Source organism: Apteryx mantelli, chromosome Z (assembly GCF_036417845.1).
Source record: "Apteryx mantelli isolate bAptMan1 chromosome Z, bAptMan1.hap1, whole genome shotgun sequence".
Lineage (NCBI taxonomy): Eukaryota > Metazoa > Chordata > Aves > Apterygiformes > Apterygidae > Apteryx > Apteryx mantelli.
This window is the reverse complement of record NC_090020.1, coordinates 26430530-26449332: the sequence shown is the minus strand read 5'-3', so window position 1 is coordinate 26449332 and position 18803 is coordinate 26430530. Positions and strand designations below refer to the sequence as shown.

General features: G+C 40.1%; 1 protein-coding gene across 1 annotated transcript in view; it reads left to right on the top strand.

Moving 5' to 3' along the window:
* The first annotated feature begins 1173 nt into the window (after positions 1–1173).
* The window catches only part of TRPM3 (transient receptor potential cation channel subfamily M member 3), a 280268-nt gene continuing 262638 nt past the window's right edge, over positions 1174–18803 (top strand). Inside the window, exon 1 of the mRNA XM_067316547.1 lies at positions 1174–1263. Coding sequence (XP_067172648.1) covers positions 1174–1263 — 90 coding nt within the window. The remainder of the gene's footprint in view (positions 1264–18803) is intronic.

Sequence of the window (18803 nt, the reverse complement as noted above, 5' to 3'; positions counted from 1 at the left end):
GTAAATGAGCAGATATTTTCTAAGATGACAGAGATTTAAAACTTTCCTGAGAAGTGGCTGTTTTCCTCCATAATCTGCTTAAAAACTGATTATTACTGGCAAAATAAAATATTCCCAGCTCATAATAGGGTGTTTGCTTTTTGCACTTCAAAACCCTTCCCTAACATAATCCTCATCAAAAAATTGTGTGGAAAGGGTATTTCTCCTCCTACAGCTGGAGAGTTGGCATTAAGAACATCTTCATTAGCTGGGAAAGCCAGTTACTGCCTCAAATGGAAGTATGCTTTACTAGATTTGAATTGTCCCCACACCATAACCTCATGTGTTTGCATATCTTTAAAAGAATTATTCTGAGTGTAAATTTATTTATTAAACTGAGCTGAATTGAGTTCAGACTGTCTTTTCATTATTATTATTTTAGCAGAATGTGCATTTTAGCACACATGCTTTCACAGCACACCTAAATGCTGACAGCACTGCTAGCACACCAATACTGTGTCAGATCAATGAAACTGTGCTTTCAAGGTCCATTATATCAGTAAATCAAGAGTGAATTAATTCTTTCCCTTCTCAATCTTTACTGCCAGCACGCTGGCCCCTCCCCTCATGCCGATTTCTCTCTCCTCGCAGTGCTTTGGGGAAGAAAGTGCAAGTTACCCCACCGCTTGCTGTATTTAAATTCTTCGCTTTTCTCTCTGCGCCCTCGCCCACGGGAGCAGAGGAGCAAGGCGAATGGCTCAGCGTCCCCGGGAGAGCCTAACCTGGCTGCTCCCTGCGGAGAGCAGGAGGGAGAGGAGAGCAGCAGCAGCAGCAGCAGCAGCAGCAGCAGCAGCAGCGCTCACTGCAGCCTTTTTTTTATGCAGGCTGCCCCTTTCCTTTAAAACAGTGCAGCCCTCCCCTGAGCGGCAGGCTGATTGCTTCCCTCCAGCCACATTTGGTATGCATGAGCACTACTGCTCCAAGGCAGGAGGTTGCTTTCTTAAGGAGGATCAGGGGCTACAGCAAATCCACTTTGCCAGCCTCCTCACCGCCTCCTGGCAAGCCTCCGTCCTACCTAGGGACCCGCAGGTGTGGACGGGGCGAACATGGGATGTCCAGATGGTGGTGGATCGTGTCTTGGGTAGGCGCTGTCAGGTTTGCGGTTGATTTTTCCCCTGGAATTTGTGGAGGGTCATGAATCAAACTGATGCTCCCCGGCCGCTAAACTGGACCATCCGGAAGCTGTGCCATGCCGCCTTTCTTCCGTCTGTCAGACTTCTTAAGGTACTGTGAAAATCAGCGCATGCTATTCTGCATCTGTCCAGAGCGCTTTAGTCTATGTTGCTGGAAAGTTAATTCCGAAATTGTCTCAACTTTATTATTAATTAGTTTACTTACCACCTTTACCACCTTTAAAACCCCTGCGAGTACCTGAAGATACCAAAATTGGGCTTCTGTACTCCAATTCTGCATGCTTAGCAGTTGATAAAGCTCTAGGAGATGGGTAAAAACATGGAAAGGGAGTAAGGGATGGTGGAGACAATCTGTGTTTCGGTTTCCCTAGGCTTGTAAAAAATACATGAACTTCTAGGGAAGAAGAAATCAGTTTCTAAGGTGTGTGTGTTTGTGAGCAGTCTTCTGCTATCTAGTATTTGGGGTTATTCAAACCCTAGGGATACCCATAGGTACAGTACCACTCAGACCAACCTGTAAATGGAGCAATATGTGAGTGGACAAAAATTATCTTGGTTTGTTAACAGCTGTACATAGAAGCAGAGGTCAGGTAAAGACTGACAGTGCAGACAGCTTCAGTGAAACTTTCTGATGATGATTTTTTTTCATTGTTTAAACCAAGTGGTACAATTTTCTTTTGAAGATGTTTTTAAATATCCCATCCTAAAAGATAATTATTTGAAAATTACTTTGGTTTATACACAATGGGAGGGGCTCTTAATCTCAGCATGTGAAGTACCGCTACTACTGCATGTCCCACTTATGCCTCTTCTAGAGGCATAGGTAACTGGAAAACAAAAATATCATGAATCAACTTTTTGAAGAAAATAGAGGTTATATTAAGCTGAAAAATCTTATTTGCTCTTGAAGCATGTTAATTTGTTTGAAAACATAATGCAACTTTAAAGAATATAATCAGGTTCCTTTAGGATTCTATACCTGTAATACATTTTGTTTTTTTTTTTTTTAATGTTGGATGCATGACATTAGTTATCTTAGTTCATCTTAGTACTTCATAGCTTGTCTTTGAAATTAATATGCAGCCAGGTAAAACATGGCTACACTCGCAGTGTGATGGAGTGTAATGGTTGATGTAACCATTTGATTTTGCATGGACAGCTGATACTTTGAAACTAAGTCAGTCCTCATTAATGCAAAATATTTGCTCAGTAGTGTACTGTATGGTAGTGCACTTGCTAGAAAAATAATGCACATATAATTATTGTGTATGTGAAACAAAATGACCATACTGTGTATCATGACTGGTATTTGTCACATCCTGGCAGGAAGGGACTACCCTAGAAAAACGTTGCTGTTTCCAACCCAGGTGTATGGCTGCTGGGAGATACGCTGTGAGCAGCTCCAAAGAATAGAAATTTGGTGTACGTTAGATGTGCTGAAAAATCAAAATACAACTGAAGTGTAATACCAAACAAATCAGAAAGTAGTGCTGATAATCTTGCAAAGGCTTTTTTTCTTTTTTCTCCTACCAGAAGCATGAGTTAGAATAGCCATACTTCAAAAGCTAATACACTTACGGAAACATAATTCTCCCAGGGTGTGAGAACTCAGATGTTGGGAATTTTATTAGCATTCTCAATATTACAAAAAAAAGTCTGTATTTTTTTTTTTTTGGCAGACAAATGTTGCCCCCTGTGTATGGTTTTTCTTCATTGCACTTGTTTTAAGGGTAAATGTCATTGATTATTTATTAAAAGAGCTGACTAAAAATGGTTTCCTGTGACTACAGCCATAATCTTTTAGGGACAGCAAGTGAGCAGAGCCAGCGGGGTGAGCAAGAGGCGCGGGGGAAATAGCTGGAGATGCGCAGCCCTTGCGCGGAGGCTTGGGAGAGGCCACAGCAGAGGAGGTGGGACTCCAGCATCCCCTGAGCCGACGGGCAGAGCTGCCTGAGGAGAGGGGGCAGTGCACATACCAGCGTCTTCAGGGCACACAATCAGCTCAAAACTATGCTCCTGACATGTACTTTTTGCTTTGCTTTCATTATTTAATATGTTCAAAGCATGTGATCGGGCAAGAACAAGGCCCCATTGTCCCCATTCCCCAAAGGATATGATGGGCAATATGAAGGAATTTTCCTGTTACAAAGAGCTAATAAGGAAAGAGTGCGATAACAATAGCCACAAATTACCAGATGAGCAGTGTAAATATTTTCCTGTTTTTCCTGAGGGAATTTGAAAATTTTTACATATGCAAATTCACTCATCAGAAGAATGTCTGCGTTCTTTTCTTTTTTGGGTCTGTCTCCAAAAAATAAAGAAACCCTTTTTTTTTTTTTTTGAATGAAAGGTGCTCTAGTAAATCCACAAACATTGGAAAGGCGAGTGCAATCTAGCTCATTTTTAATCGACCAGTTTCCAAACTGACTAAGAGGCCTTAAGGGGTAATGCAATATTGTATCTCAGTAGATATACAGTAGATCCTTTCTTTTACACAGATGAAATTAATCTCTATATGCGAAAACATACATAAATATATATGTTGTGTTTCTCCTTAAAAAATAATCCAGGTGTTCTCTTTTGAAATTATTGGATAAAAGAATGCTTTCTTCTGATTTGTTACATTTTGGTGGCCAGATAGAGAAGTATTGTTTTTTAATGATGTAAAGGCTAATTTGCTTTTGTGAGGACATATGTCTCTTCTTTTTTATTTAGTTTTGATTTTGTCCAACATATTGTATTACTGAATCTGATTAGCCTTCCTCTGTAGTGAGTGCCCTCAGTTACACAATAAACTTTGTAAAAACTGGTGTGCAAAGGCACATTTTATCACTATCTGCATTATCTGCATTATCTGCATATGATTGCCAAACTCTATTTCGATGTGTTTTGTAAATTTATTTAAAAAGAATATAAAACATTGTATTTGTCATTCCCACACTTTTAGTCCACCAGAACAAAACAACTGAACAACATCATTAAGTTCAAGAATACACCTCTGCCTGAATTTGTAAGAATAAGAGTTAGCAGAGATTTCCTGTAATACACAGGGAAAAAAGTCACTGGGGCATAACATGCCACCTTGACAGGAAACAGCATGAACTTTTCAATATCTTGGCTGTACATTAGCTCTGTGTCTTATGAATGAGAACTATAGAGTTCTCATGCGGTGGATTCAATTTTACATGTAACACCTGTGCGTTTAGACTGATGGAAATAGATAAACATTGGAAACCAGGACATCCTTGGCATCTCTTCATATTACTTGCTAATAAATTGGTAGGATTGTCTCAAAATGACTAGTTTTAAATAAATAATAAAGTGTGCTATTCAACTGGTAGGCTATGCTCTTATTCACTCCTGCTGAACTGGCACACACTGACAAGCACTGGTTACCTGGACTGACAGCTGACACAGCTCTGGCCACAGTGACCTGGTTTGGTTTAGATAAATGAGGATCAGTCATTGATGCTGACAGGTCCAGCAGTGCTCCAGCTCTGTTCCCTATGCTTTTCTTCCAGGCACGTGTTTCTGTTCTAACCCACTTCACTAATACCCTCAGGTTTAGGAATATAATACTATATACTTCTTATAATACTATTTTCTTCATTTTCTTCATTTTTCATTTTCTAGAGCAGACACAGAATATTAGAGAACTAGAAGCTATTATATTTGAATCACAGGTTAAATCAAATTATTAGAGGGCATTTTTGCAACTTATGTCATCAACTCACCCTTCACTGGTCCCATTTTTTCCCCCTAGCAAATATTTTCTGTAGTATATCCCATGTTGGTACTTAATTAATGGTAAGCAGTACCCATTTTGTGCCATTGTATACTTAGGAACCACTGTTCCACTTGCTCTGGTAGTCATATTTCTGTGTGTTTGTCCTAAGGTGAAAGAGAGTTTCTGAGTCTCCATACATCAAATAAAGAGATGGTCTTCCAAAAAAGGAAGCCCAGTCCAAACAGAAGGATTTAGAGAAAACAGACATTTTAGAACAATGTTGTATGCTCTTGAAAAATTGATGAATGACATGATAATGAAGACTTCACACTGAGGGCTCTGTCGCTAGGAGACACTGCAGATGTTGCACTTTTGATTGGGACAGATTTGCTTATGACACATGCCACAGGGCAGGGGATAAATAATGTATAGAAGCCCCACAGATATGAGATCAGAGAGGAAAATAAAAGGAGTCTAATGTACAGTAAGCTTAACACCATGGATTTAAAGATGTGCAGCTATGGAAGTACTATACTAAATGCTGGGATAACAACAAATTACCCAGCCTTTTTCTTAATAAGTCTACTAGAAAATTTTTATAATGGACTTTGAGTTACATGACGGTAAGTAGATTTGGAAGTTTTAAGAGCTTAGCTGTGGAAGGGCCAAAAAAAAAGAAATGGAATGAATCAGAAGAAACATTGGAGAAAATGTTTGGGATAATATTTTCCAGCATATGGTTCAATAACAAATGCCTGCCCAGCTCTACCAAATAAATACAAAGAGCACTTATCCAACCTGGGCAGCTGCCTAATCCAGCTCCTGGAACGCTGGAAGCTTAAAGAGATCAGACACTAAATTTCTTGCCAAAGGAGAAGCTGGACCTTATTTTTGTTAAATATTTTTTACTTGATTGCCCTAGACAGGGTGCACAAGGTTACCCAGGAGAAAAATGAAAATCTAAAAAAAGCTCATTAGAATAAGGCACAGTGTCTTTTTAAGTGTAACAAAATATGCATGTGAAATTCCAGCCATCCTAAAATCTGAAGCGTGGCCAATATTTTTCCTGTTACAGCAAATTTATTTAGCTATGTTTGCTTATAAAGAAGGCATCAAAAGGAATAAAGACTGGTAAATACACGGTAGGCTTTGTTGTGGTACATGGTGAAATACCACATTGATTTTGCTCAACAATTTAAATCAGCTAAAATCTCATTGCTATTTGATTACATAGTACAACTTCATTTCAGGATACCTTTTTAAAGTATTGTTTGGTAAACTGAGTGAACAATTTGCTTTTCAAGAATGATGGAAGAATGAAATGTTCTTTAGAAAACAATAAATATTTATGGTTCTGAATCTTCTACTATTACAGAAAAGTGATTGTAAGAGAGGAAAAAGCTGTATTTTTTTGGAGTTGATTTTTTTTTTCCCAGTGGGTTGAAAAAAGTTATTGGACTGCCAGAATCATCCAGTAGCTCAGGCACAATACTTCTGGGAAATGATTTTTTCAATTACATGTAAGTGGGTTTGTTTGCCATATTCATGAGACTGTAATACTGGATTGTGTTACACTCTTGGGAAATAGAAATGCAAGCTTTTTATTCTATTTTATTCCCTATAAATGAGAAAGTAAGCACAAATGTAGATGGGCACCACGGCAGATAAAATGTGGAGATTATTGTTTCTTAGCTAGTCTTTTGATGCCCACCTGCCACTGGGCTCCTCAGGTGTATCACGGCTTGAGAGTTAAGAATTGATTCAGATTATTGTTTTAGTTAACTGACTATGTCCACCTTCCAAACTGCAACAAAACAAGAGGGCAAGTTTAGTAGGTCTCCGCTGAAAAACTGAGATACTTGGAACAAGCCCTAATGCATACTCTTATTATTTGTGAACCGGTACATTAGGTGTTTCTGAAAGTAATATACACATTACTGATAGTAAAACGAGGGTGGTAATTTACCTGTGCCTACACTCATCTGCTTACTGACTTAAATTGTAATAAGGAATGAGCCATCGCCTATGCTTCCATCAGGAGGATGTGATGCAGTCTGGGAAGTAATAACAGCTCAGACCTTAGATCAGGTTGCTTAAAACAGATGCATGTAGAGAATACCAGCCAATGTAACAATTTTCTTTAAATTCACTAATAAGAAAACTAGTCACACCTCTCTTTATGGTGGGTTGTTGTATACGGTAGGAAATACAGATGAGTTTTAGGAGTTCATATGAGTTCTGTTCAGCAAAAAATTGCTTTGATAAACAAACTTCTGTTTTCTTCTCAGAAAGATCACATTTATGTATATATTACAGTCGTAATAGGTATTACGTGTTTTGTGCTCTAATTCTCAGATTTTCTGGGGCGTATCATCTGTACTTAGCAGCCCAGAGCCCAGATTGCCAGAGAACAGAAGAACTCTGTTTTCTGGTGGGTGTTTTGCTCCTGTGCCATCTAACATCAGTTTCATGATTTAAGGATAGCAGAAAGGAGAAGAGAGCTAGGGCATTGCTGTGCCATTGTAATTTCTTGCTTTATAATCAGGAAACTGGTTTAACAACCCAAATCAGAGGAGCAGCAGGTGTTGTAGCATGCCTTCAAGACACCTGCGTACAGGTAAGCTTGTGTTCCTGCTGCTCAACCTTTAGCTCGGACTCTGGTACTTCACGTTTTTACAGGCAAGTAATGGGGAAGACATTTTTTAGCTGTGGCGGAAGAACTACTGATATGCCATTTGGGGGTTGCACGTACCCAGAAGATGCTTATTGCTTGAAGTCAGGCTTCTCACCAAACGTGAAATGAGTTGATCCCTCTCACTTGGGCATACATACATGTGTAAGGAGCTCTGACAGATTCTGCCAGATCATTTCTCCAAGAAGGGAAGGAAATGTGGAAGCTGATAAAACTTTTTTCCCCATTATATGCAGAAGTAATCACTTTGTGCAGTTAGTTTTGCTGAAAAGGTAGAGGATATATTTTTAATGTGATCAAAGATGAAACAAAACTTGTTAGCTGTTTGACTTATTGACTGAGTCTGTTCCAGGAATGTTATTCACCCTGGTGACCATTGACTTTGAAATGATGTACCAGCAATTCAGTTTCCACAACAAGAAGTATTACTTCAATAAAAAACATTAAAATGGAAAAGAGAGATTAAGACAAAAAGCCTAGTCTAACTGCATTTCTGTAGAAATCATGTTAATATATTAGTTTCCATGGGACTGCTTTCAAGGAATAGACACATCAGTGACTTTCTGAAGGAGGAGGCTTTAGTCTACTGGATTCATGGAGAGAAAAAGTGGTTTAGATTTTGAGGTGTTACTGCTACTGACTTTTGTTTACAACATGCATAGAATTATTTTAAAATTACCCTACTTCTGTCCTGGCAGTGAGACATAGGCAAATGCACATAGCAGTGACAGAAGTTTGCTGCCTCACTGTCTGCTGTGAGATTGGATGGCTGTAACGTCTAAAGGCAGCTTCATGGATTCACAGTTGATTTTGCTTGTGGAAAGTGGTCCTCCAACATGAGTACCAAGAGAGAGCTTAAATTGAGGTCCTTAAAATTGTGAAAGGTTGTATAAATGCAGAGTTTCTTCTTTTAAACTAGATGTTTTAGAGAAAAAATGATTTCTCTTTCTAAGCACGTCACCACTTTGTGAATGCTTTTCAAAAAGAAGTGATAGAAAAGGTAATGCTAATTTTGAAGTCTTGATGCTGCAGTTAAGGTACTAAAATGCTTGGCTGTTCTAAAGTAAGGATCTTGCCACAGCTACAGATCTTTGTCATCTTGCACATTAATATTATTTTATGGTATTTTCCCTAAATCCAGACCTATCGTTAGTAACTCTTCCCTCGATGCAGAAAAAAAGAGATGTTTTTGCCTTCTACTCCACTCAGTCACCAGTGGAGCTGGAGTGAAGAAGGTGAGGCAACAGAGAGTCATCAAGGGAGGTCCACGTTTCCTGCATGTTAAAGGACTTGTCTCAAGAACAATCCCTATTTCCTATGGCACTCAGTCTTCTCAGATTTGAGTACTTACCAGAGGTGGCAAATGGCCTTATCTCCCACTGACCCTAGCAAGAATTGGGAACATGTGAAACACTGCAATAGACCTGGATTTTAGGGATGAAATGCAACTCTCCTAATTTCTGACTGTATGAGGGATGCCTTTGTGGACTCACTTCTAGAGAAATTAAAAAATAATAAATAGCATTTTGATGTATATTAACAGAATAGAAAAACATAAGTCTAATTCCAAATAGACACTATTGTTTTTAAAATAATTGTAAAATACTACTATGTACAGCAGTGTTTGAAACAAGATACAATGCCACTTAATGTGTTAATGGAAGCCTGTATTAATGGCATAAGATTTCAATGTTGTTCTGCAATACTGTTCCTTATGTTTGAAAGGGTGCCATGTGAGCAATTCAGGCCACAGGACCATGAAGTGAAGCTGAGTGGTTTTATTCCACCTGAATTGCTAACAAGACTATGCTACAGTGTAAAAAGAAATGCCCTCAGGGCTCTCTGGAAATTTATGTCAAAGCCAGTAATAAAGCATGAAATAAAATCACTTCATTGAAAATATCTTTCATCCCCCAAATAATATGGTGACATGAAACAATCTGACAAAGTGCTCCTAGCAATGTTAAGGAAGTTACTGAAGAAAATATCAGGATTTTTATTATTTAATTAAAACAATTATTGGGCTGTTTTTACATTAGTGAGGAGCTGATGGAGTGAAAATGTTGTCTTTCAGTGACCCATCTTTCTTCACCTGTTGTTGGTAGAAGCAGAAGGAAGGTGCAGTGACTTTCTGAGCCATTATAACTAAGAATTTATGGAGGATGCACCACCATAATATTCTGTTATTGAAGGATGCCATTTCTTGAACTTTGCCTATGGGTTACTAAATTGGCATAGCATGTTGCTGCTGTGTCTGTTGTAATGCAACATCACACATCAGTTTCACAATACAATAGCTTAAAGTGCATCTTTGCATATAGCTGGAAAGAGAGATCAAAACTACAACTGGATGAGCTAATTACATGATATCCTGAGGTCCTTCCAGAGTGACTTTTCTATGATTGCATGTATAAGTTTCCAAGTTACAAAAGGTGTCTTCCAGATACATTCTCGTTCAACTTTTGGTCTCATTACTTCAAATTACTAAGCTGTGTCGTACACAGGAGGCGATACTTGATGATCAGTGGGTTTGGGGGGGGAGGGGAGTTGGCCATGAATTCCATGTTACCAAATAAAAACAATGTGATGATCTGCACAACCTAGCTAAAACACTACTGCTTTTCTCAACTTTTTTTTTTTTTTCTATATCTCTGCCCATCTCCCCACTGGACCTTTTCCAGAACTGCATTGCTCCCAGAATTTTTCTGACATTTAGCTGCTTGTCTTGTACTCACAAAAGCAATAGTGGTGCCAGGTTATTATGGCTATAATGCTGACAAATAATTTGCCACATGCAGTCTAATGACTGAGTGAGGCACCTGTGGTCAGCTCCCTCCACCTGAAGGATGGTAGATCTGGCATCAAGACTGCCCACAATGCTAGTGAGAAGAGCACAGCGGTAGTGAAAAGTATCCCTTTGCTATTGAATGTGATAGCTGTAAGCCTCTGTTGGCTTGGAGTATCTTCCTCTGAAGTGATAGTGTTTAGACAGCAAATACTTTTTTTTTAATCATTCAATTCAAATCCAGCTTTGTCTTAAAAAACACATTGATGCCAAATTTTCAGAGGTCCTACACTTATGTTCTTCTGTGAGAACAGGGTAAAAAGGGGTACACTGTGAAAAGAAACCCATAAAAGTTGCTTGCCTTGTACTGCCACTGACAGGACCATTTAAATATGCGTCATTTTTGACATATGTTTATCTAAGTTCCTAAAGCATTAAGCTCCATAAGCAATCCATTTGGAAGTGACCCTATCAATGCCATCAGAAATATTTTTCTGAAGTGTTTGTCTAGACCTGTCTTGCTGGTTTTTAAGTTCATGATTTCTTGTTTTACCCACTATGAACACAGAGGACACATGTAGCAGCCTTTGTGTTTAAAAATTCTAATACTGTGTTTGCTAATTGGCTAGTTTAGCAGACTTGTTCATGACATATGGTTCTTTGTCATCTTACAGTATAGATTATTTGCTTATTTATTCCAATATTTTCCACTGCTGAAGACAAACTGAGATTCCCTTCCTGCTTGCTTTTTTCTCTCTTTCTGTAGTCTTCAGGTATCTTACTGGAAAAGTCAGTAGGGGACAGGAGGGACATCCCCTCAACCTGCCATGCTAATCTTAGGTCCAAAAGCCGGAGAAAGACTGATGAAGAAACTGAAGGTATCACAGCCCTTCTTCATTTGTGTCTCCTGAAGAGACTAAATAACCTTCCTTTAAATTGCCAGAAAGTCTTTCTCACGTAATTTATTTTATAAGAATATGAGGTGACTAACAACTATCAATCTTCAGGGAGAGCTTTGGGGAGACACAATCTTTCTGTTTGCACAGTAGAAATATTCTTTTTTTTTTCCTTTGCATAGTCATGAAACCTGTATTTTTAAATGTTTTCATTTCCAAAGAAATTTGAAAACTCAATGTGGAAGACAATCAGCAGCACAGTCCTTAGGAAAACACTGAAGTTCAGGTACATGTGCTGCCTATATTACATACAAAAGAGGAAATTTAATGTTTATGTGCATTTCTCTGGAATAAAAAGGTGTATTTTTGATCCTTCCAGCACAAATTTGGAGGAAAAAAAAAAAAAAAAAGAAGGCTTCACAGATATCCTAATGGGAAATTAAATGTGAACAGATTATTTTACCTTGATACATGTGATTATTTAAGAATAATTTAAAGGTAAAGCTCTAATCTATCAGGCCTAAAATATCCTGTGCAGTTTCTTATTAATGACAACTTTGGGAGTTGTAGCTTATTCAAGGTGGGGATACTAAATTTTTCAGACTATATCTTCCCCTTAGAAGCTGCTGATTACTATCGCTAATGTCCAAGGATGAGTTTTTTTCTTTTGGCTACTTCTATTTATAAGTTAGTACAAATTTACAGCTTTGTTCAGTGTTCAAAAATTCTCAGGCATTACTAAAAAGTCCCTGGATAAAATGGATATCTGTAGAATCTGAACAAATGAGAAGAATACTTATTCAGCCAATATTGCAGTCTGCCAGGGATGAGACTACAACAGGAAGTCTTTAAGTAAGTACTGAAACTGAGCAAACTGTTTGCATCAAATTATCTGAAAAATTTAGCATCTCAGTGCCATGAAGTGTTTTAGCACAGATAGTTTCCATTAATTTACTTAGGAGTCATCTAAAATCCAGTTAAATCAATAGAGAGACTTTCAACAATTTTCAGGGGGCATGACCCTTATTTGCCAGATAACAGAGCTTGAAGTAGAAACAGCGTAATAATACAGGATATATATAATGTTCATTACATTGTTTTTGATTCAAGACTGGAGATATGTTCAGGTATTTCTGCTAGAAATGGTTGTGTGTTTAACCAATACTGCAAATTTTTTCCGTATCATATCTTGAAATCTGCTCTCCCCTTAAAGTAATTGGGGGGAATGAAAAGCTGAAGCAAACTACTTAATGTGATTAAATAAATATGAATAACTTCTGAAAAATATGTGGAACATCCATTGATTAAATTGATTAGCAGTGTAGTATGGCTACTTTTTCTTTTTTGTTTGTTTTTAATGCTGAATATCTTTTAAGGAATAAGGATATGCTCACTATTCATGGCAGTTCTAACCCTTGTTTGCAATCATAAAATAAGACTGCCTTACAGACAAACCACATTAATACTTGTGTGTATGCTCCTAGCCCTTTGCAGCTGCAAAGTGATGTGTTCTAGTTTAAGCTGGTTTTATGGAACATGCTTTATTTGAATATCCATGTGATCACTTCATACGACTCTGCTTCAAGCCTTGATAACTAGATTCTTTGTGGTAGTCATCCAGATCCTAATTCTAACTCTTCTTTTGCACTTGTAAGTGAATGTCCATTTCTAAGGCAGAAGTCTTTCCCATGTCAGGAAGGATTTCTCCCCTGTGGTGGTTCAGACTTGTCTGATATGACAACTGGACCCCAGTTTTGGGGCACACTCCCTTGGCCTTTGCTTTAGCAAGTTTTTTACTGCAACAGCATCTGGATTATGTTGTCCTATGTCTCTTCTCCCATAGCATTTCTTCCTCATGCAACATCCCAATTACATGCACTGGAAGTATATATATTGTCTAGAAAAAGGCCTCTTGAAGGTGTAAAATCTTATTTCAGAAGGACCTGTTATGTAATGCAGTGAGTAAAGCTAGCATTAACATTCTCAGAGTTGCTTTTTAATGTCTTATTTTTGTGTGCTGATAATTAAGACACCTTGACTATAGATTGATTTTTCAGAAACTACCAAGACAACATTCTGTGAAAATAATGGTCCTCTAACAAAGTTCTTTATCTTGTTTACTAAAGCCGAATATCTCAGTCAAAATCACTAGGATGAGCAGGTTTTAATATTTCTGTATCAAAATTGCTCCATTAAAATTTTAGCTCTTCCTGGACTTCCTGTTATATGCTTCCATGATGCAATGGGCTATGACTCTTAACCTCAGATTGGAGGTCTTCCCCAGAAATTCAGATTACCTGTCATTGAAACACTTCTTGCTTTCTGCTGTGAGGGCTTTCAGACTCACTGGGAGGCCACAAATGGTATAACATAATGCACTGGTTTCGGTGTAAAGAAGAAACATTCAGTAAGGAATGAGATACCCATAATTAATTCAGGTAGTTGATATGTGATCTGAATACTCTGTGAATACATAAATGCTAAAACATATTGTGCTCAAAGCAGCAGTTATTATTATATCCCACTTGTTTGGACTACTTGAATATTAGCATATCTCTGCCCATGGTGGATTTTTTTCAAAATCCATTCAAAAAAGTGGGCTCCTTAAGGGTAATAACTTGAAGTAATTGTGAAACAGAAATGTTGACAAAATGAAAATTCAAGTTCAATTATAAGTAAAATAAAGCATATGAAAATAGAAAACAATATTAGCATACTGTCATTGAACTTCTCGCACAGGACAAAATACAAATGCATTTTAGGCTGTTATATTACTAATATCTGCTTGTTTCAGAAAGCTTATCTAGTCAAGCTACTCCTTACACTAACTGTTAGCTTTCCCTGTTCATGACCTCTGCTCCAGAGAGTAACAGATTACTAGTCACATCCTGCACTGCATTAGGAAAAGTGTAGCCAGCATGGGTCAAGGGAAGTGATCCTTCCCCTCTATTTGTGACACAACATCTGGAGTCCTGTGCTCAGTTTGGGGCTCCCCAGGACAAGAAAGGCATGGAGATACTGGAGAGAGTCCAGCTGAGGCCACTAAACTGGTCAGGTTGCTGGTTCACCTAATGTGCGAGGAGAGGCTGAAAGCCTGAAAGTTTGTTCAGCCATAAGAATGAAAGGTGAAAAAGATCTTATTTTTGTCTTTCTATACTTAAAATCAGAGTATTAGAGGAGATGAAGCCAGACTTTTCTCAGGGGTGCACAGCAATAGGACAAGAAGTAATGAATACAAGTTGCCATAAGGGTGGTTAAGCACTGGACCAGATCGTCTGGAGAGGCTGCAGACCCTCCATCCTGGGAAACACTCAAATCTCAACTGGACAGAGCCTGAGCAAACTGACCTAATTGGACCTGACTGGTGAACTGGTGCCTGATTTGATATATTTTGCAGAATGGGGGAAAGAGGGTTAATCTTCAAAGAAAAATCCTTCCTTGCTTTTGCAAGTGTCTCTTCTGTTTTAACGGTAGCCAGAGATGTATTTTTAAACAGTTAAACAGTGCAGAATGGCACTGCAACTGCTAGTCTGTTATCACAGGAGCTTCTCAAATTCAGAGGTTGTCAGAACAGTCTTCTGAAGTTGCTTTCAGTATTTTACAGAGTTAGGAGCAAGGGGATAAACTTTATAAGTATTCTGTCGATGTGGAGTAAAGTATGTCCTAGGTACACATTAGATTGCAATTATGTTCCACAGTTGTTTTTGCTGTAGAAGCTTTGCAGCTGAGTGTCCCATAAATTTGGTTGGATAGTTGATTGAATCATGAATGTAGCAAGCGATTTACAGCAACAGGCAGCTTTTATGAAGTTCAGCAAACATCTGTGTCTGTGACTCTTTGGCCTGGTAGCACTTGAGCTAATAATTTATACCAGTTACTTGCTGTCAACCTGTTTGTTATCCATGACCTACTCCATTTCAAATTGAATATTCACTTGTTTATACATAGTTATGCACTGAGGGGCCATAAATCATTTCTTCAGCAGAATTTGTTTTGATATGTCTTCATGGCAAGAGCTAGCAAAACCAGAGACTTTCAATCCTCCATAGGAAGCTCTGAGTTTCTTGATATTTCCTTATTTGGCTGCAGTGAACATTGTTGGAGAATGTTACTTCTGTATGGTTGGCTCCCAGACATTTGAGGGAAGTGATGGGGTTTTCATTTTTTCCCCCTTTTGCTACTCATTCTCTAAGAAGTATGGAAATGAAAGAGGCATACAGGGATGGCTCTGTCTAAACACAAGCTATCTTCCTGTCTGTAGTGGGAATTCTCCACACCCATAGGGCTTTTTCCAGAAGAGTAGAAGGTAAAAGTACATAAAAATACAGGGGGGGGGAAGAAAGATGGAAGAAAGAGGGAAGCAGTTAAAAAAAGCATCATCAGTTAGTAGCAGGAGTGGGCTGCTCCTTCAGGGAAGCCAAGCCAGGAGCCAAATGTCACAGCAAGGCAGGCAGGGTACTGACCTCACCAAGAAGGCTGCAGTCCCACAGTACCCAGCCAAGGAGAGTGGAGCAGGTCTGATGCTGGTGATCAGATTCAACCACAGTCCAGTGATCACCAGGCAAGTCCACAGCAATGAGGCAAGGGCAAGGTTAAGCCAGGAAGTCAAGTTAGCAAGGCAAGGTCAGAATCAGCAAGGTTCAGGGCTGGACACACCATACCTACAGAATAAGTCAGGCAAGGGTGAGTGCTCAGGCTTAAATACAGCTCCTGAACCAGTGGGCAGAGGATGCATGGATGGAGGCTCCCATCGAGGCCTCCCACAGCTCTTCCTCACTACGTGGCTGTTTTCCTAGCAGTCTGATCCCACAGTGCAGGTGTACCATATCAGAGCTGGCCTTGAGCACAGGCTGCCAGATCCTTAGGAGTTAGGAGTGGGGAAGGGTGATTACAAAGGAAGATGCTTACAGTCTGGTCACGGTAATTAGAGCCTGTTGGTGTACTCAGGGCCCTGACAGAAGCATCTTCTCCCATCACTCAGCAGAGGTTAGTGTTTATACAGGTATTTCTGAAATGCTGTGGTCTTAGCTGGAGCATGCATATTTTCTGCTGGTTTCCAGGTGCACTCCTTGGGACGATAGCCCTGCCAATCAAATGGATAGCAGAGCTTTCCCCAGTGAAGTTTAGAGTCCAAAATTTGCTGTAGTCAGTAGTCAGTCTGCCTCTGCTGTCGTGACTACAGCATCTGAAGAGCTGCAGGGGGGAAAGGGCTCAGGGATTACAGGAACTTCAGGCAGTAGGTAACTGGATTACCTTGATCATCAATGGTGAAAGGCCCTAGATAATGATGGTCCACCTTGGCAGATAGTCAGAAAATCTAGATGTGCTTACTGGAGAGCCAAATTCAGTCCCTGATGAAGAAAACCGTGTTTGTGGGGGATGCTATCTGTCTGTTTGTTTTCTGTAGGTATTTTTGGACTTGTCCCACAGAGTTACAAGGAGGGTATTCTACAACTGAGTAAGGACCTCCTGGAAATATTATATGTGCACCTCAAGTGATGGAGTACATCAAGATGTCATCCAAGTATGCCGCAATGTAGTGATCAAGCAAGTCCCTTGCCATTTCATTTACAAAATGCTGGAGCATTGCAGAGACCAGCTGGTGCAGAAAGCAGTTTTCTGCTCAATCTCCCGCCAGACTCATAGCAAGTGGTAGGCCCCTCACAGCTCCTGCTTCATGAAGCAGCACTCCTGCCCCCCCTCCCCCCCAACCATGAACTTTCAGAGAGCTCCAGGATGAGAGGCAGCAGGTGCTTGTTCAGCCCCTTGTAATTATGCAAGGCCAGAGACCTCCACCCTTCTCCCTAGCAAAAATTATTGGGTCCCTGGCAGGGAGATGGAGGGATGGATGAACTCACATGCCAGACTCTCCATGAGGCAGTCCTGAAGGGCTGCAAATTCAGGGCACTGCAAGGCATAAATGTACCTGAAGGGCACCTCCTTTCCTGCAACTGAGTCAGTGGTGTGGTTGCAGGGGCAATGTGGTGGCAGCATTTCCACCCCCTTCTTCTCAGAAACATCAGCAAAGTCAGGGAATTCATTTGGGCATGCTGTTGCGGGGGAGTCAAGTGCTCATGGCTGGGCAGATGCATGGGTCTGGAGCCTGAGTGGGTTTGGGCTGATGAACTGAGCAAAGCTGTGGCAGTGCACAGATCTCAGGGCTGAATTTGTGTCCTGGTGAGGACAGGTATGAGATTGGGGCCATCGTGCTTGGCATGGCTGTGGTGTGATAACCATCCTCAGCCATGGGAGGCCCTTGCAGGGATGCTGGCAGCAAAGAAGGCCATAGACATCATGCAGCCAGACACTGGCTGACCTGGTGAGGGCAGAAATCTGAACAAGCTCTGTGGGGTGCCATGGTGGGGAAGCACCCCAAGATTCCAGGGCAGTCTTTTGTCCTTGGTTTCTGACTGTCTCCTTCCCACAGAGAAGCACAAGGACTCAACTGCTGGTTAGTGATGAGGTCGTGCTGCTGTGACCACACCAGTCAAGGATGATAGGAAAAAGGTGTGCAGGATGGGAAAGGACTGAGTGTCTGGGTGCTATGGTCACCAAAAGGGGCATGGTCTCACCGGTTATAGGTCCCCTTTGGGTGATCCTCCCTTCTAGAGCCAGGGCATGGGATGGGTCAGGGCTGGGGCTCTCTGGATATATTCAGAAGCTGCAAAACTGCAGGAGCCAGGTCTGACAGCTGGCCCAGGTTCTGGGGCAGGTTAGCCCTGCCTGTCTCAACTCAGAGGACCTCAGCCAGCCCCAAGCCATAGTGCAGTCATTGCTCCCCACTCAGTTTCCACAGTCAGCTCCACAGATCATGCTGCATGCTTGGCGGCTCTCCAGCAAGGGAGTCGTGGCCGTGGACACCAGGTCAGTCCCCAGGGAACTGTTCCAAGAAAATGTATGAGCTTTTGGGGGCAGGGGTTGTTGTGGGGGCAGGGGCCATTAGAGGAGCCTGCAGGACTGTACACTCGATTTCCACATATTGTTATATTTTGGAAAAAAAGCCTTTTAAATTCTGAATTATATCTTACAATGAATTATCATTGAAGGTAAAATTCTATTCAGTGTAAACCACTAAGCAACCATTAGACTATAGCTTTCTCTCAAGAGGCTGAGCTATATTTGAACAAGTGATTGAGATATTAATATGGAAAATACAAATTCTCTCCTACTGCAGTGAAAGTACAAACTTAGCATTTTCCCTGAACTCTCAACCTCACTGTTCCTTTTTCAATGGAAAAGATATATAATATCTTTCTGAAAAGATCAGCAATTTTTTCTTCAGTGTTAATATTAGAGCTCATACCCATCAGTTACTGTTTCTTTGTAGGGTGTGGGTTTTTTTCCCAGATTGTTACACATACCATCTACTGAAGTACTTTTCTCTTAAGTCTACTATACATTAATAGAAGAATGCTGTGGAGGAATCACTAACTCTGGCTGAGCTGGATGTGCTCATACATGTTCTCATACATCTCATTGTAGTCGTAGTGTTAGCTATATACTTTAGAATGACTGTGGATACAATTTGAAG